Source organism: Labrus bergylta, chromosome 17 (genome assembly GCF_963930695.1).
Source record: "Labrus bergylta chromosome 17, fLabBer1.1, whole genome shotgun sequence".
Taxonomy (NCBI): Eukaryota; Metazoa; Chordata; class Actinopteri; order Labriformes; family Labridae; genus Labrus; species Labrus bergylta.
This window is the reverse complement of record NC_089211.1, coordinates 4,185,851-4,205,950: the sequence shown is the minus strand read 5'-3', so window position 1 is coordinate 4,205,950 and position 20,100 is coordinate 4,185,851. Positions and strand designations below refer to the sequence as shown.

Here is a 20,100-nt window from a genome sequence, read left to right as displayed (position 1 = left end):
AACTGTGTTACAGGCCGCCCTCCACAGCTTTGTTTTCTCTAACTGGTATGTAAGACACATGTAGCACAAAGGCTTTCTCCCCACATATGTTTGCATGTTCAGCCGACACATTCCTCATCCGGCTGTGTGGTTCAAGAAATTAGAAAAGGGCGGTGAGAACATGGCGAGGAAAAACAGTTAATTAAAGCGTTAACCAGCATGTAACCACGGATAACTGACTTATAGTCCAACATTTCTGTGGTTTCTGTGGCCTTCAAATAAATCTCACTAAATACCTGTCTTGACAAGGTTAAAGAAGCTCTCATGTTGCCTGTAGGACACAGGCCAGGGGATTACCACAGGTGCTGTTTATGTGTCTGCTCTGAGTCCAGCTTTGGGGACTGGCTGTTTGAATAGTCCACTTCTCCAGATGTATGGGGAGCTCGTCTGCTAAGACCCTTTCACCTTTTTCATCTGTTCTGCAGCCCCCAAAGGTGGGGTCCTGGGATGGGTCCTGTCCCAGGAGCTGGGCGCGTATTGTGCCTTTGTGTCTGCTTTGTGAGAAATGAAATGTCTCTCATGCAAAGCAAACTGTCAGATTCACATCTGTGAAAACATGCAGGCTAATCTGTTTTAGTCAAAACCTTCTGGAACTAAAAAGTATTCACTGCAACTCTAAAGAGGAATATGGTATTGTACTGCTCTTTAGCTAGAGCTGCAACCTGATAGCTATCATTACTGCTTCAGCCTCTCATTATTTGTAAAAATATGTTGTGCAATTAAAATAATTAATACATGGAAATGTTCAGCATGATGGGAGAAGATATGCAATGTTCGTTAACACTTCAATATTGCGATCACGTTATGCAGTGGGATAAATAAACCCAAAAAAATGTTATGCTAGTTTGGCACCATGCTGAGTGAGGACGCATTGTATAAATGACCTAATCTGTTAACCCTTTATAAGTGCTCACATTGGTTCATTTTAATGGGATTTATTGTTGTGTTTTTGTTTGTTGTGTCAGAGGATGTACGGGTTAAACGTGATTAGAGCTGATTTATAAAAATACAAAAAATCTTGTTATATTTTAAAAACAGTTATAATGACAGCACTTCAGTCACTTTTTGTTTGTGTTTTTTTAAGATACTTTAACATTTAGTTAAAACCTGCTTCTAATTTGTATGTAAATTATTTTGAAACAATGCATATGGTCCAAAACTCACTCTCTCAAATGGGTTTAGAATTGGGTTCAATGTTGACATCTGGAAACTTTTAAATCAGCAAAGCATCAAATAAGAGCCCACCTACTAATCCCACAGTTATTACAAAAAGTAAGTAAGTAAAGCAAGGAACTTTTTAGTTTAAATACAATGCGGTATTAGGTGACTTAACTTTACTACTAACATTGCTGCTAACATTACACAATATTTCAGGGCTGGTTTTGAGGGGCTCTGTGAAAGTATACCTGTCATGCTGTTGTATATCAACTTATCATGCCAGGTTTTCCCTTTAAATCTAAAATCCTCTTTGCTCGTCTTACTTACGTTGACCTTAACCTCAGAGACCTGAGGGCCATCATGCTGAGGGGGCAGTGTGTCAAACAGTGGAACAATCCTGTGATGGATGGCCGGGATTCCCCTCAGTCAGATTGACCTTTTGCCCTTTTGTCATTGACTAAACACGAGAAGCTAATCTTACGCTGCCGACTCTTTTACATTGGGCTGTTTAATGTCTCAAGTTCACTGACTATCAGTACAACAAAGGAAAGGGGGTAAAGTGAGATTGATATTTGACATCAGTGACACTCAGACTGCATAGTTTTGATGTGCAGAATACCTCCAAGCTCTACAGGACCATAACTATATCATTGGTGCTGCAGAACAGCAGGGAATGCGACCTGAGGGCATGTTCATCACTCCATCCACTTCATTTGAGGTCCTCTGATAAATTTTTCAGTCTACAAGCAGACCAGGGCAAGTGTTGACTGGTGCTCTTCTATGTTTACTCTCCCTGTTGGAACATTTTCCTGCAGGAAACTCTGGTTTTGTCTCGGGAAATCTGTTGTGTGTTGAAAGCTTGAACAAAGCTATTCGTTTTAACACCAGATCCATTGTACCTAAGACTGGCATCCAGACCTGTTGGGCTTCCTTTTAGTAACCTTTCAGTCTTTCTGTGAGTTGTTAACTCCACCTGCAAAATCTTCACAATTTACCTTGTGTTACATGGATTTGAAGATGTGGTGAAAACATTCAGTCAGGAGATCCTTCTTTACATGTTTCTGTAAAGTTTAGCTGAAATACATCAAATATTAAGAGCATAACTTATATTTAGATGGTATTTACATGGTAACGGTTTTGGTGATAGGGAGCTTTAAAAGATACTCCACAAATATTCATCACAAAATCCACACATAGATACACACTTTATACTGTGTGTGTATTCTGATTGCAGATTAAACACTAAAAGCAACCAATCCTCAGCAAAATCAAAAATCATATCCGAAAAAACCCCACATAAGGATGATCTCAGTTGGCATCTCATGTTAAACATTTTCAGTCTGAACCAAAGTGATGGCTCTACGGACTTAGTGACTGTTCTTTTCTCAGTAAAGGCCACAGGCATTACAGAAACCTAGCAATTATTATCGTAACCTTGCTCCAAACAGGTTTCTTATGTGACTGTTTCTTCTTCTAAATCCTGAAAAATGCTGTCGCATGGTTTGATGAAAGATTATTTAGGGGGCAGTCGACCTAGGAAAGGAATCATTTAGAAGTCTGCAGAAGCCAATAACAAACCAATCCTTCAACAAATCCTGTATTTTTTACAGAGTGGGTTAGGGTGTTAAGTGTTGACATTATGTAAAGTAAATATGTCAAACCTGTTGTTCCTGCATCAAAGCAGCTGGATTTCAGTTCATTGAGAGTGAACCTGGATAGTAACATAGACATTTAAAATCAAATTAAAGCACAGTTGAGTATTTTTATTGGGTATTCTTTTCAATATTTTTTACAGTTAATACAGAAACCTGCAGACGTAATGCTACTATGACCACTAAGCACCACACAGGGACTCTCTCTCTTCTCTTACTCATGCCACCATCATTTTTAATTTAGTTTCCAGATGACTGGCTCCACTGTTCTTAAGGCCTTCTTTGAGGGGATTACAACAGCAGTTAAGTGAGAGAAAACCAGGACAGGAAGTTTTTATGTCCCGCTCAACCCTCCAGGTCTGAGTGATTAGTTGTTGTGGGTAACCAATCTGAATATATGCAGGACAAGAACCAGTCCTGCGGTCTTAATGGTCCATCCTAGGAGGGACAAAGGGCCTTGAGATTTATTTAGCCAGGAAAACAAATAAAAAAAGTAGGAATGTACCATGGAATATGTGCATGTTTTATTAGTAGAAGGAGTCTGGTGTAAACGCAGAGCGAATCAGAATTTACTGTTTCCAGAAGTTCACATTAAAAGGAATACATTATAGTATTCTCTTTTACTCGCTACTCCTGCAACTCTGGTTTCAGTCTGTGATCAGATCCCTCCTGTTCCTCTAGCTCTGCCTTCCTAACATCGTTCCTCTTAAACATTCTCTTTATGGGATTGTAACCCCCTTAAAACAGAACACACTTCCTGCTTTTTCAGTCTAGGAAATGTTCAAGACGAGTTCATATCTGACCTGTTCACACTCAGTCTCATTACACACAGGCTAACAGTGTAGCTGTTATATCCATTCAGTCCACTTAAATCCCTCTGTGCCCTGAATCAGGCTGCAGGCCCAGTTAACCAGCCTTTCTTCACACAAGCATAGATTTAATGTAAGCTCAGGGATATCCTCAGTGAGGAACACTTATTGAAATAGTATCCTGACATTTGATCTCTTGCTCTTTAATAGTTGACATACAGTCAGCGGTCTGATACTGTACTGACAGACGGTATTTCCATTAGAGTGCTGCGTCTGTGAGCATTTCACCATCTCCTGTTAAAGCTTAGTGCGGTAGGTGTGCTCATCACTTAAAGCGTTGTTGATTACCGACTGATTGAAATATTTAGCCACATGGAGTTTCTTCTTTCCTGTGTTCACCCAACTTTCGTCTCTTATTTTCTACTCATCTGGCCCACTGATTCCCTGCTCGTTCTCCACCGGGGCAGGAGGAAGTCTTTAATCTTCTGCCTTTTTTGACCGCCCCCCTCCTGCACAGCAGAGCCCAGTAATTGTACTAACACAGTAATGGATCTATCTGTTGGTCCGTCTCAGACTATTATAGTAATGTGATCCCAACGCAGGACGGCATGGCGGCATGGCGGCTTGATTGCGGCTGCTGGAGGTCGGCCAGACCAGGAGGTAGTGGTGGACATGAAGGGTTTGATTAAGTTGGAGGGACGATGTCTTATCCTGCCCCTGAGGTTATCAGTGCACAACCACCCACTAAATAATCTAAAGGTTATCCACAGACAAAGGAAGACCTTCTTGTAACATTAAGTTTTATGTCCTAGTGATATACATTAAACAGCATTTTAAGAAATGGATGATATACTTCAGATGTTTACTGTTTAGTTCTAAACATTGCAGCTGTTTGAAAATGTTTAAGCTCACTGCTCTTATTACACATATTTACATTCAGTAGAATGGGAGAAATGTATCATTTCTTTAGAGTCATGTCTTTGAAGATTAAAGCCTACATGTGGTTTGTTCTTCACCTACTCTTGAGAAAATGAACAGAATTTTTGCTTTTTGCTTTTTTGGGGTTGTTCAGGCAAGCCGTCCATCAACAATCTGTTGTGGGGGGGGGGGGGGGGGGGGGGGGGGGTTGTTCTGGCAGGCCGTCAACCAACGATCTCGAGGAGCCTAAGAGAGCTCAAGAGCTCTCAGGAAAGTAGGTGGTTAGTGACTGAGATTTACAGATAGATACATGCAGTAATATGATGTACTGTATATGCACAGAGAGAGAGAGAGAGAGATAAGAGCTCAAGGTGCCAGTTAAGCCTATAGCAGCATAACTAAGCTGGTCTACACCAGCACTAACTATAAGATTTATCAAAAAGGAAAGTTTTAAGTCTATTCTTAAAAATACAGACTGTGTCTGCCTCCTGGACCCCGGCTGGAAGACGATTCCAGAGGAGAGGAGCCCGATAACTGAAGGCTTTACCTCCCATAGTACACTTAGAGACTGTAGGTCTGCATTCTGGGACCGTAATGTTCTCGAGGGGCAGTACGGCACTAGTAGCTCGTAGCTGAGATGGTGCCTGGCCATTTAGAGCTTTGTAGGTTTGTAGGTGTATGACTTCATCTGAACTGGAGGTCTGAATGTTGACACTTTTTTAGAACAGACTTCAGTAGAAATTATGACGCTACACTTGACTTCTTTCTTGGGATCTTTTTTTTTTCAGTACTGGAGGTAAATTTGATTATGACATCGAGGCATTAGCCTCTTTTTACGTAGTTTTTCGCTCCAGTTGTAAATCCTTAAAAAGTCCTACCCCTAGTTCAGGTAAAACATGCTGTGTAAACAACAGACAGAGATCACACAATAGACAGTTGAGTGAAGGCATCTCAAACTCTCCACCTGTGCCCTTTTAACCCTTTAAAAGTCCACAGTCCACCATACATAGTACTGTAAACAACACAGTTAATAAACTCTGGGAGCTCAGTTCCCTCTGTGTCCCTTGAGGTCTGTCACGTTGTACAAAAATTATAAACTGTAGAAACGTGCCTGTCTGTGTTTGAGGAGGAAACAGGCCCCACTGATTAGCTCACAAAGTTGACGTGCCGTAAAAAAGCTCTGGTAAGATGTGGAAGAACATGCAGTGTTTGTGTCCTGTATCACTGACCCTCAGTGACCCCTGCATGCCAGGTCTGACCCTCGTCAACTGACACAGCTGCATGAACTCCATCACTAGGACTGGGACGCTGTGTAGAAGTCCTCATTATTCATTTTTATCCTGAAGGCTTTGTAGTACATACATTTTCAAAGGGAATGAGTGTGTGAAATACGTTTTCTCAGATAACTTCACACCTCTAACTCAGTGGCTCCGCATAACTCCAAAAGAATTGTTTGTTTCAGCTCCTCTTTGTAGTACTACTTGAACTCATTGGTTTCCATAATGGGGTAAACCGACTTGTTTTTTGAGCATTTTACAAAATCAAACCAAATATGTTTCTTCAAGCATGAATTATACTTATTCCATATTGATAAATTATATATTTTTTAGATGCTCTTATTTGCAGCCTACATTTGTGTTTTGATAGATAAATCAATACTGTGAATATTCTTGATATTTATCCCTGACAAACTGATGGCCTCTTTCACATTATTTTTCAGTCACCATACTAACGTCAGTGTGCGTTGTGGCAATTGACTCTCAATAAATGATTGATTTGACCAAAAACAGCAATATATTTTTTGATCACAGAATGCTGTGCTCTTTATTAATTAAGTGAGTAATGCATAAAGTGTATGGACGTAAAACTAAAATGTAATTTTAAAGTTCAAATGGTATTCAGCTTACACATTCTTTTGGCCTGTTACAAATGATTGCTGATTGATGGTTTATGACCCTTTAGTCTAAGGCAGAACCTGGCATCTTCTTTCTCATGTAGGCCAGTTTTTTCTTCCTTTCAAACTGTCTGCATTAGCCTGATTCAGAGCTGGGAATCAGCCAAACTCCATAATTGCTGCAACTCCAGAGAGTTACAAAAATAGAGGAATTGTAGACTGGCTTTGCTCTGGCCTCATGCCATTCTCTATTGTTGGCTCATGGTGGACCTGAGCTTTGGTACCTACTGTAACAGCCTGCCATAAAGTCTGAAAGCTCCTTACGTGCTACACTGATGTCTGAGCCAAAAGAAATTAGTTCAATCATTAGAGGTGTGTCCAAGGCTAAGTGCCTTGGGAATGTGGACTGTAGTGGAGTGCAAGGCTTTTCTTTTTGGCCTCACTCTGCTCCAGAACTCAAAAGTCAGTCCAAAGAAAACCCTGTTTTGATGTTCACACTGAAGCATCATCCCTCTGGAATGAGAAGATTTGAATGTCTGAGGTTTTTCACCCTTGAAAATGCAGAACACGCTCAGAGCTTTCCTGGTTTTAAATTGATCCATCTGTTGAGCACTTCCACGACTCATTTTTCATCGCTGTCAAAGTGATTTTTATCAAAAATTTGATGACAGCATTGTAAGACGATATTCTTTTCTTGAGGCAAATTAAGTGGGCACAGTCTGAGGATGATTTATATGGGTTGTTTACTGAGAAATGATTAGATGGATGCTGTGTGTGGCTGTGGGCTAAACTCATCTTTTAGAGTGGACCACATCCAAAAGCAAACAAATGTGCAACCGAACCGCCAGATTACACTCTGATTGTTGTTTGATTCCTGTTTTTTTTGGTTGTTGATACAGACGTTTTGTTTGCATTATTTCTCTACAGTATGTGTGGCTGTAGGATTCATGAATTCAACTGTTCAGACTGAGTACATGGATATCCCATCTGTGCAGTCTTGTGTGGATTAGAGCATTTTGGTTGAAATGGGAATGTGGCTGTGTAAGTGTGTGGCTGTTGCACAACAGATGCCTCTGGTGAAGTAACTGATTCTCAGTTCAGCGTTGGATCTCACGCTTTGATAGCAGCACTGCCGAGCCAATGGGATGTATCAGTTTGTGGCTGGTTGTCTCTGGTTTAGCTTAGTCAGTAGAGTAGTCGTCCCATAAACAGAGGCTAAAGTCCTAAATGCATCGTCTGCAGGTTCAACTCCTGGCCTTGACCCTTTGATGCATGTCAACCCTATACTCTCTCTTCCAACATGTCCTGTCTCTCTTCAGCAGTCCCATCAATAAAGGCAACTAAAAATCGTGTGATTAACACATCACTAGCTCACCCCTGTTAAACAGAAAAGAGGCATTACACTGAACATTAATGCTCTTATCAAAATGATCAGTTCTTGTTAACTCAAGGCTGCAAAATGTAACTTCAATCCTTAAATACATTTCTTATTTAAACCTTTATTTCTTTATGGTGGACAAGAACAATGGCATATCTGCATGTTTACCTACTAGCAAACAAAACACATGGACCCTTGGTTTAACATGAAGGAAGAAAAGGGGAATTCATGTCTCTTCATATTGTAATGCAGAACGCAGGAGAACCATCTAGAACCAGTGTTTCTCATAAACACAAAACCCCATTCAAAAAGATCATAGATGAGTTACATGTGATCAGCCTGTCAGAGGGTTTTTTCCCCCACATTGTTAACTCTGCTTTGTGTTGAAACTACAAGTGTATACATTTCTGGATGATAATCATGAAGGAGAAAAGTTTTCATTGTCGTCCAAAACATTGTCATCCATTGTCATCACTCACTGATCAGTCATAAAGCGTTCATCAAGTAAATCAGATGAGATCTTTGTAGTAGCTATTGAAGTAGAGTAAACACAGAATTACTCAGGCCTTGTTCCTATTTGTATGCATTTCTCTCGAGAGGCTTTTGTATTGTTTTGCATGACAATGATGGGTCATTAGGGTCTCCATTTGTTGCACAGATTATCACTTTTTTTTCTCATAAAGAAGACAACGGCAGAGATTTATGGAAAGCATCAGAACATGTCATGATAATAATGAGAAGATGCAATGATCGGGGGAATTCTGAAGAAGATCCTACACAGCTGTTTGTGATTTTCAGTATCTCTTTCCCTGATGCTCTGTGTTCTGTTCATCTCACTGAGTTAATGTATTTGGCTCATGCTCATTTCCAGAAGTTACCCATACAACCTATGGTTATGTTACTATTATTATCACAAGCTTTTATATAGTTCAATACAACTAATGGAAAATTGGACCAAACTATTGGGTACTACTCCACTACGTAGTGTCAACTTTTTGTCTGGGTTAAAAAGGACAATAAGCTAAAATATCCAAAGACTAAACTTACGCTGAAACGTCTTACTGTTCACACGATTATTTTCAATGTTAAACATCTGTTTAACTTTTGCAGGAAACAGAACAGGCATGACTGGCAGCCCCCCCTCATAATGACTTGATCCTTTGATTATAGTGTTTGGAGAAAAGCACATGAGTACGTACCAAAGTTTCCTTGAGGGCACAGTGTTGGCACATGAACATTTCTTTCATGAATACTACCGAACAAGTGAGGCTTAATAGAGATCATCAGAGCATTAGTGTGTGAGAACATTTTCCACATCCTGGGGCGATAAATGACTGCTCATTGAGATATTGTAGCATCAACAATCCCTCACACTTGCTTCTTCATATAACAACAGAGTTCCTGCTCTGTGTGATTGATGCTAATGTTGTTATTATGGTTCATTGCAATTTGTAAATTGTTAGAAGCCTGAGTAGTTTTTGAGTGTAAACATAGCCTGGTAAATGAGAGATCTCCTTATTCACTGTGCAAAAACACATCTGATGCATATGTAAACATACATTTTGTGAAGACTGGTGGAATGAGTATTCTTGCTGTTGCAAAGTCTTGGCTGTGGTTCAAACTAGTCCTTATAAAGTCAAATGTATGTTTCTACCTTTTAAGCTCTTGATTTTGTTTGAATCATTGTACCATCCTTTTGCTGAATCAATGTCTTGAATAAGTGATTGGTTGATAAACAGAAAAACAGAATTGTTAATTGCTTTTTCCTTCTGTATTGTCTCGTGAATATCTTAGACATTTGGATTGTTGCTTGGATCTTGGATTCTGGGAACTTGTGATTTTCTTTTTTGTCTTTTGTTTTTTATATTTGGATTTCATTAATTCAATGTAGAGATAAATGACCGACTTCTGAAATCATGTAATGCACTTTTGTATTACATGCCTCTTCTGCTTCTTTATGCTTCACCTGCATGGGGCTCATAGGGGTGGCTGTGGCTCAGTGGTAGAGACGGTCGCCTCGCTCTAAAATCTTTGATTGCAAAGTAGAGTATCACATGCAGAGGTTTCCAAAGATAAAATTCAAAATACTTATGACTCACGCTGTTAAAAGTCAATAATCTTGTTCAGTAGAGAAGTCTCTGTGTGGACTTGTTTGGTCAGCAGAATCTCTGAGCTTGAAGAACGGTTGTGTCAAGCGAACCCTATATAGAATTCTAACTCTTTTTCTTGGAGCATTTTTAATCAGTAACATCAAATGTTAGCAGAACAATAATTCTAGACTCCAATATTCTCGTCTCCATTTATAAAAATACCAATCCAAAATGCAAGTCTGAAACTGGACAGAGCAGATGTTCTGTTCATCATCTTTATTTCTTAAAGCCTAGGATGAATTTTTAAAAAACCTCATGTGCTTACAATTGTACCTGTTGTTCGCTAGCTTAGCAAACGTTTTGACCTCACGTCCATTAGTGCTGTTAACTGCAGGCTGAAGGTACAAAGAAACCCATCATTAAAATCATTTTTCCTTGCTAAGTGGTCCTCGTCCATATATCACGGAGGATTCCTGGAAGGCTGTTATGCTGGAATTTTTAGTGCGACACCAGATATGTTCCCTCGATGCCATTCTTCTAGGCAGCCGAGTGTGACCACTGTGCTCTCTGTGGACCTGTGATTTGTCTGGCACTGCTGTCAAGACAACTGTAAAGGGAAAATGAGTCTCTAAAGATTCATTTAAAAAGGCTCAAGGGTTTAATCCACTTAAACAATCCCATATCTGTGGAAACAGTCCTAAGACATGATGAGACTTGTTCATACTGTTTGAATCCCAGGGACTAATGTTATAGTGCTGCTACAGTAACCTGGAACTCACCTGATCTTGTAGATCACTCTGACATGACTGGTCTGTAGTCCAATGGATGATTTAGTCTTTTATTTACTCAAATGAACTTTCTCTGTCTGCCTTATTCATCTCAGCCCCGCCTCTTACATAATAGGCAAACTTTGAAGTTTGGAATGATTTCACTTCCCTGGACACATTGTCATCAGTACCCAACAATGCCCTTCTTTGTTTGGTGATTCACCCTCTTCAAAATAATGAATGGCTGTGTTCATAATCCTTTTGAAAAACTAACCAGGAAAACCACCTGTGGACAGGAACATGACAAATGGCACGTAAAGTTCAAATGTAATGCTCTCCTTTTAACTAATTTTTAATGATGCGAAAAGCCAGTTGGTGAGAGTTCAAACAATGTCCGGCACTGTAGGGTACTGAAAAAAGTAGCAAATACAGAACTAGGATGGAACTTTTGCAGCCCCATTCAGCTTTGAACAGCAACAGCCCCTGTAAGTGGTTTCTGGTTTTCTGTAATGCCATCAGTGCTCTGTTCACAGTGTGGTAAGGATCTTTTTAAAGGCCTGTTCACAGCATGTTACAGTTTTTTTTTTAAGTGCCTGAAGGAGAATGTTTTTTGTGGTTGTTGCAGCAGATGGTCGCTGCTTTGGTCTCATTATCATGAAACTTTGCAGCACATACACTTAGTGTCCATGTGAACATCCGTTATAACATTAAATGATTGTTGAACAAGCTTTTCCAAAACCATCCGCTTAGTGTGAGAGCTTTAGAGCTTCCATCACATTTCAGAACATGAATAGATTCAGTCCCATTCAGATGACTCAAAATGTAATTCAGTGGAATACTGGAGCACACAAATCACTTAAGGCAAATGTAATAAAGGTACAAAGGACCAACGTTTCAACACACTGCGTCTTCCTCAGAATCAAACAGTACAGGTACAGATTTGAATGAGCTGAATACACTCCTACTCACAGAGAATCATCACTCATTAGTTAATGAAAGACTGTTGTGTGTGTTTTTTGTGAGTCCTGCTCTTTTGAGTTCAAAATCCTAAAAGAGTCCAGACTCAAACAGGAAACACTGTTACTTGTCTTGGAGACTGGAGTTACTGCCATGTTGAAACAGGAAAGACCTTTCACAAACAGTTGTATACATCATGTTTTCTATCATTGCATGTTAAAAAATGGAACCATTCTTTATCATGACCTATCCATGGTTAGCTTAGCATTATTACGCTGCTAATATCATTTACAAGAAGACGCTTCGGGAAAAATGTTGAGACTAAAGTTTATACAGTGTTACAAAATTACAGTAGTAGAATCCTCTAAACCCAGGGAAGTGGACATTTTGTTTTACTCGTTCATTTACAGAAAGTTTTATATTCTTTATAATTACATGCATTTTTTTACTGACAGGAAAATGTTACTTTTCTCAGACTGCACAAAAAAGAATACCCGTCATGTTTGAAACTAAAGGGACTTAGATGAATATGATCCTATTGTTTTAATGATGTATTAAAGTCAGATTGTATGCATTACATGTTTCGTTTGCTATGTTGTCACATTGATGTAAACAAAACAATATATCACCATGATCACAATAAAGTGACATAATGAATCATAAAACCTAAAACGTATAACCAGATTAGTGCCTTGTTTAATGTCCTGTTGGTGATCAGAGGAGCACATAATTCATATTTGCTTCTGTCTTTAATGGATGTTGATTTGTATTCTTTCCTGAACTCTCGTCACAGATGAGGTGAACGTTCTGCTGGAGCTCTCTCCTCTTGTGTCAAACAGCAGTAATGCGTCCCTGACTGTAGATGATGGCAGGTGTCCGGTTCTCCAGGTGGGACAGTACTCCACTTTGGCTCTCCCTCTTCAGCAACTCCTCACTGACGGGTTAGTTTAAACTTTTTACTGACTGTACTAAAGGTATAAATTATTCCAAACGGGTGTATCTTTTATATTTCCAGAAAAAGTAATGCAGCCTAATGGTGTGTTTATGTGTTTGTGTTAAGATTTGCAGATGAGTTCAGTTTGCTGATGCAGCTGAGGAGTCCTCAGAGGGATGAACGCAGCGTCTTCACCATGCTCAGTCCTGACAGTCATGTTATGCTGCAGCTGCGGATCAGCGCGTATGCCGTCATCTTCATTGGAACCCAGCAAAGACACTACGAGTGAGCTCCTGTTTTCTTCTCTTCTTTTCCAGAGCCAAATTGACAACAATAGGATGTATTGAGTGCTTTAAAACCTCTTCAGACGATTAAAGAAGATTTCATTTATGATTTATAAGCTGCAATTGTTCAAAATGTACCAGAAAGAAAAACAAGAACATGCTTTTAACTTTTATGCATTACCCATTATCCAAAAAATCCAGCTGTCAGTAGGTGATTACAGCAGCCATCTCAGGTAATTGAGGCCGCCTCATGCCCATTCCTGTTTCTTGGCAAAGTTCTATGTACGTCTGTCTGCAAGATGGAGAAAGTTCTGTGGAAGTGTATTTGTTTGCTGCCTGTGCGTATTTGTTTGACTGTAAATTGTGTTGGCCTACATCTTTGGAGGAATTATTTATTAGCTGTCTTTTGGCAGGTTTCTCCCCTAAAGGAACCAGAGCTTCAAGCAATACATCATTGCAAGACAGAAATATTGACACACCTCGATACTGTAACTCACCTTGTACAGTTTGCACGTGGTTAACAAGAATTTTAAGCTAATATGTCTTAAAGTTATTTCAGCTCCAATGATTGGTATTCAAAATATTAAAGGACAACCTTAAAGGGATACTTCACCCATTGAAACATGACTCTGTATTGACATTGGATCATATATGTAGTAGAAATGTGAAATACATTTTGAAGTTGGTGCCTTCATCACCGAGAAAAGGCAGAAAGTGTCTTTTTGGCTCATGTGGATGAAAGACACCAAATCCCAGAATGCACAGCACCGCAGGCCACTCCCACTAAGGTCAGGTTTACAGACATGTTTACTTCAACACATGATGCCGTTTCCTCAACTGATTCAGAGATTTCTTCCAGAAGGAACTGGTATCTTGTAAATTCCTGTCAGAAAACAGACTCTATGTCAGTGTCCATAGACAAACAGTGAGAGCACCGACACTACCAGTCCGCCCCAGCTCGAGCTGGCCAGGGCTCCTCGTAAATTTGATTTACAGCAGTGGACAATAACAAAACAGGACAGTGCAACACAACCTTATGGAGTACAACCAAGAAAAAGAAAGTCTATGTGTTTGTTAAATGGTAAATGGACTTGATCTTGTACAACACTTTTCTAGTCGTTCTAGTTCTGTACCTCTGACCAGAGGGGATGGTCACAGCTGACATGTATAAAAAACATATATACATTTTGTGGCTTCACATGAAGCACACAGAATCCTAAATTTCATAATCCACAGCTAACAGGGTTCTCAAATGAAGTCACCTGGACAGTTCAGATGGCTGAAGACTAAAAAATCATGTTGTCTTAAGTGAGCTTACCAGGACTCTGTAGCCTGCTCCACATCTCTGCTTGAGTTCTTGAGCTGGAGACAACATTTACTGCCTCTCACATTTTATGGTCAATCACTTAATCTTGTAAATATTACAACCCTCCTTATCTGACGTCAGCCTGTGCACACTGCCTTGTATATTGCCAAAGTTTAATGTCCTGCTTTTGTTCATAGAGAGCACAGTTTATGGAAGTTAAATTCCTCATATGTGTCAGCATATCTGGCCAATAAATGTCTTAACAAACATTACTGTGTTTACTGAAGTACAGTTTCTTTTTACACCCCACCCCCTACGCCAGTCCAAGTGTAGGGCAAAAACTTCACTTTACCAGTCTCCTTAATATAGAGCACAAACCTGAATGTTTAGCTAAGTTTGCAGAAATAAAAAGGTTTGGGTTTTTCTGCGAACATCTGTCAGGGACTCATTTGAACTCATCTCCTGATTAAAACATGCAGGCATCACAAAGCATTAATCTTTGATATTCAATAACATCATACCCCATGTGCCTCTCTGTCAGGTTCCCATTCAGCGGTCTGTCTGATGGAGAGTGGCACCATGTGGCCGTCAGTGTGTCTGCCAAGAAGCTGGCGCTGTATGTGGACTGCTCTCTGCTGGAGAGTGTAGACTGGGTGTACCATGGCATGGGGATCAGCACAGACGGGCTGCTCATGGTTGGAGGCATCATCGAGGGGTTCGAGACTCCGTTTGAAGTGAGTGATTTCTGTCCCATTTCATGTTTGTCCTTCACTGCAAGTCCTTTATATTGCATGTGTGTATAATAACATATATGAGAAGATGGTTATGCAAAACAACTGTTCCTGGGTTATAGTCCACATGTGTTTAGTCCTGTATATGTGGAGTAACTTATACTAAAAAGACATGCTCATCCTTTGACACACACACACACACACACACACACACACACACACACACACAGAACACACAAGTTGATATTCCAGCCCCGTGGTCTTATCCAACCTTTCCTTTTCATTACAGGCACAAAGAGGTGTAGTCCGTAATCCTTAGAAACCAATGTTTGTTTTCATAAAGTATGCTTAGCAAATCCCTGTAACCTGCTCTAACCACAGACTCAATTACCTCCCAAGCACCAGAGTTACATAAGGTTACAGAGGAAACACTGATGACTGTTTGGACAGAGGATGAGTTCAGTATCCTCAACCCTCTCCCTGAAGACATCTCCGTTCACTTCATAGTTTTTGAACTACACCTTGAAACTCATAGAGAAGAAACTTTACATTGTACCTGAACCTTTAAACTCTGAATTTATTTTTCTCAAAGTTATATTATTGTTTTAGGGTTATTCACTTTATGTGCAGATTATTCTTAAAAAGCAATACATTTAAGTTTTCATCCCATGAGAAAGAGCTAACGTTTCCATTAAAGGCAGTGTTTGAGGGCCCACAATGCACTTGGCATTGCGTTGTGGACATGCCTGCCAAGTTCCACACACTCACTCATGCAGCCTGACAGTCAGAGCTGGCAGTGTGACTGAATCACAACTGGGGTTAGGAGAAGCACTATAGAAACGGCACCTGGATTTGTCCTTAGAACAGATAAGAAATGGATTCTCCATTGCCCTGTTTCCCCTGTTGACAGATTTTACTGAGCTCCAAGGACGGAGCACGTTCACACAGAGGTGGTGACAGTCATGTCTCCAGACGGTCTTTTGTGTTATGCAATGCTAATGATACATTACTGTACTTCAGCAAGACCCTCCCTACATGCACTGGGCCAATAGATTGATGGACATGGGTCTCATTTTAGTGTTCTTGTGTTGTTACAGTTGCTATATTATTAATAACACTATTTCCAGATTTGCATTTAGTTAAACATTTAAGTGTACTCAGAGTTTATACAATGTTGGCTGCAGGTTTAGTGAAGACTCACCATTGACATTCAGTGATTAAATAAGAAATAAGCATGACTAAAATCTCAATTTCCAGAAGACAATATCTACAATTGAGTTGTTTAGTTAACTTCAGTTCTTTAAGTCGAGTTTATCTTTTGCTCACATTAATACGTTAACAGACTTTTTTTGTTATGAATGTTGTCATGTAGAAGTATATTCAGTATGTGGATAGAGTAATAAGTAGTTAGAGAAACAGATCATACTCACTAATGAAATGGTGGTTCTAATCTAAAATCATAACTTTATCAGCCCTCTGCATCATAAATCCCAACTCGTTAATAAGATGCACACAACGTTAAACAACTTCATGTTTTAGGCTATTAACAACTGACCATGTTAACCTTGGTCAGACCCATACCCAAGCACACCAACTTAGGCTAAAATAAGAAGCGCATTTAAAAAAAAATAGTAACACATCTTAATTGACAATATGTTTTACTTACTTTCCCAGTAAACATGAATAATGGAGTGAAGGGCTCATTAAAATGTATCAGTCCTGTTTTGATCTCACACTTAATGGTTTTAAGGATTGACATAAAACTCTTTTTTCTTAACTTGATTTCCATAGTGATGTTAACATCTGTTTTGTTTTTTTTTGCATGCATGCATGCATGCATGCATCGGGATCCATCAGGGCATCTGTGTTTGGCTAAATTACATCTGTTCAATGGCTCTTGATCAATCCCAATTTAAATACAGTTGGATGTTTTCCTAACATGAAAGTATACTGCAGGCATGTTTGTTTTGCAGACATATGTGCAGTGCATATTTTTAGAGCTTTATGAGGTTTTCTGGGAAAAGATTTAGATTTTCTGCAGAGAACATGTCAAATTTCTTAAACACAATCTAGCAAAAATACAGCAATATGTGTGTCTGCATTAAATAAATGAGCAACAGTTCAAGAATGAAGTTCCCTGGAACATGTCCTAAATACTTCTGCACATGGTTTGGTATTTTACTGTAGTATGGGGCACAAACTCACACAGGGTAACCTCATCAAATGTTGTTGGTGGTCTGGAGCCAGGGATGAGGAGACTGAAGAAGCTGTTGTCCCGGTGGAGATGGTGGGGTCTTTATCAGAGTCATGATGCAGCAGAGTTTCATAAGGTTCAGCCCACCACAGTGCAATTAAAGTCTATAGAAGTATGAAGTCAATGAAAGGGAAGTTTAAAGGTGACAGTGAATTTGGAATACTGACATGGAGATAAAATCAGAGATGAAATGGCAGAAAGGTAAAAGAAAAGTGATACACAGTGATGGTGGAGAAATATGAAGAAGTTGGTTGGAGCTGTCAAAGCAGTTGTGGAGTTAAACAGTTAAAAAGTTAAAAGACAAACACAAAATATGAGAAATGCACCAAACAGACACAGGGAGGGTTGAAAAGTTTAAAAAAATGAAGGGTGGGTTGGATAGGAAGGAATCACAAGATGAGGGGACATCAGAAGGAGAGAGATGTTGGATGGATGAAATATAGAAAGTCAGTGGGGGAATAAGGGAATAAGGAACTAGGGATGTGAGCAAAAGAAAAACAAGGAACGAGAAAAGAGTAAAAGTGTGTTTTTTACAAAGGTGTAATACATAGAAGTCCAAAGGATGGTGTGTGAAGTAAAATGGGTGGTAATGTAAAAGAAAAATGAATGAAAAAGTGTAGAGGGCAGGAGGGGAGAGATGAAAGAAAGAAAATGAAGAAGAGAATAGGAAGATGAATGAAGGTTGAGGGAGTGGTAGGCAGGATTAGAGGACCATATGTATTCCTACATGAAGGACAGAACGGATGGAGAGCTGAGGGAAACAAGATGTAAGATAGTAATGGTAAGAGGTAGACAGGAGAGGTAAGTGATAGAAGAGAAGATGAGAAAGAGCTATGGTCAATGGAAGCTAGATGAAGATGGATAGGAAAATGTCTACCACGGACGGGGCTGGCTCCAAGCTATATAACAGAGTTACTGACACCATATGAGCCAGCCCGCAGTCTTAGATCCTCGGGTGGGAGCCTCCTGGTCGTTCCAAAGTCGAGACTTAAAACTAAAGGTGACCGGGCCTTTTCAGTCAGGGCCCCTCGACTTTGGAACGACCTCCCTGAGGAGATAAGACTCGCAGACTCCCTCAATTCTTTTAAATCCCTTCTTAAAACATACTTTTACAGACTTGCTTTTATGTGATGTCGTCTTCTTAATGTCTTCTCTTACTGGTTTTACTATTTTTATCTTCTTTTACTTCTTACTGTCCTTTTATTTATGGTCTTATTTTGTATTTATGCTCATATCTTAATCTCCTCGTGTTTTAACTTGGTAATTTCTTATCTTACTTACTTTGTCTATTTATGTTTTGTATTTATAGTTAATTTTTATTTTTATTAATATTATAGTTTTGGGTTTTTTGATCCTTTAACCACTTGTTTTTATTTCTTTTACTGCGCTTACCTTCTCATTGCTTTTGATTTGCTTTTATCTCTTAGTTTCTTACATCTTTTTAAATCTTTGGTCCTCTTGGTCTCAGCTCATGTTGTTGGGTTCTTGTGTTCCTGGGTTCTTATGATGGTTCTTATGATGGTTGGGTTATATATGTCTGGTTGTGTATCGTGCACTTTGGGTTCTTTTCTGTTGAATTGTTTTTAATTATTTTTGGTATTTTGCATCTGTTATATTCTTACTGTTGTTAATGTTTTCCTGTGTTTGGTTTAGTTTGTTCTTGTTTTTGCTGTTTGTCAAAGCACTTTGTAAACCTGTGTTTTTAAAAGGTGCTATATAAATAAAGCTATTATTATTATTATTATTATTATTATTCTAAAGAGGATGAAAGTAAAGAAAATAGATAATGGACTGAAAGGGTAAAACTAAATGTTAGAAGGAGGATAGGAAGTGTGGAGAGTAGGAATGGATAATGAAGGAAACTGTAGGGGAGATAGAGCATGGTTTGGAGAGAGACAATTAAGAGGAAAACTGTTGGAAACTGAACATGAAAGGGGAATCATCTTGACTGCTTTTATTTGAGACTCAGTTCTAGTAGTTATCTGTATCCTCTTAAACATAGCTACAAAACATTTTGTACTTTTTCTACAAGAATGTTGATTTGTGTGTCTCTGCAGGGTCATCTCCGTCAGCTGACCTTTCTGATGGGTGACCCAGGTGCCGCCAAGCAACACTGCAGCCACCACCCGCCCCGCTGTGGTGAGATCGCCCCGAAGCCTCCACGCTCCCCTCGCACTAACAACGCCTTTGAGGTGAGGAGATGTTAATAAGAGAGGGGGGAAGCACATCAGGAAAAGTCATGTCTTTTCTAGGCATTGTTCCTTTGACTTATATAAACAGCAAGGCTCTGACGCGTCACTGAGGTGTTTCAGGTGAAACCCACAGCCCAGACACTCAGACTCCTACAGTTAACACTGTGACATGATAAAACATCATTAGAGGATCTGAAACAAAAACTAGACTGACTCCAGTGGTTTTTTGATCCAGTCTAGTGAGTTTAATCACTGGGAGTGTTTGGTTGTTCATCGGTTTAAATCTGAACTGTTTGTTTCTCTTATAATATATAGAATTTCTCCATTTTGTTTCCATACAGAACATACTGCTGGCCTCAAATGACCTGGAGGACCTGCTTGGGGAGAACGAGTCCTTTTTGAATTTTCGCAGAATTGTAAGTTTATTTCTGACTTTTTTAGCTGTTAACAACATGTAAAGAAAATCACACAATGTCTTAGTTTGCTGCTGTGGACCGGAGTTGTAGTAGAAGAATGTAGTCCACTGACCAGTGGTCTGTGTGGTTGATCAAAGTGTGGGCTGTGATTCATGTACACCAACCACTGGTCTGGTGTATTTAGCTTCACCAGTGTCAGTCTGAAACCAGCATCTGGCTTTAATAAGCATTGTGGTGAGGAGCCTCAGGCGTCTGAGGCAACAACCAACCGTACCACCTCTGGTCCGTGTGTGTGTGTGTGTGTGTGTGTGTGTGTGTGTG

The 20,100-nt window shown here is 39.6% G+C and overlaps 1 protein-coding gene across 1 annotated transcript in view; it reads left to right on the top strand.

Annotated features, from left to right (window-relative positions):
- Nucleotides 1-20,100, top strand: part of si:ch211-196i2.1 (collagen alpha-1(II) chain) — a 93,063-nt gene that overhangs the window by 13,073 nt on the left and 59,890 nt on the right. The window contains exons 2-6 of the mRNA XM_029277767.2: nt 12,456-12,603; nt 12,723-12,881; nt 14,728-14,920; nt 19,229-19,363; nt 19,705-19,779. Of these exons, the coding sequence (XP_029133600.2) occupies nt 12,456-12,603; nt 12,723-12,881; nt 14,728-14,920; nt 19,229-19,363; nt 19,705-19,779 (710 nt within the window). The remainder of the gene's footprint in view (nt 1-12,455; nt 12,604-12,722; nt 12,882-14,727; nt 14,921-19,228; nt 19,364-19,704; nt 19,780-20,100) is intronic.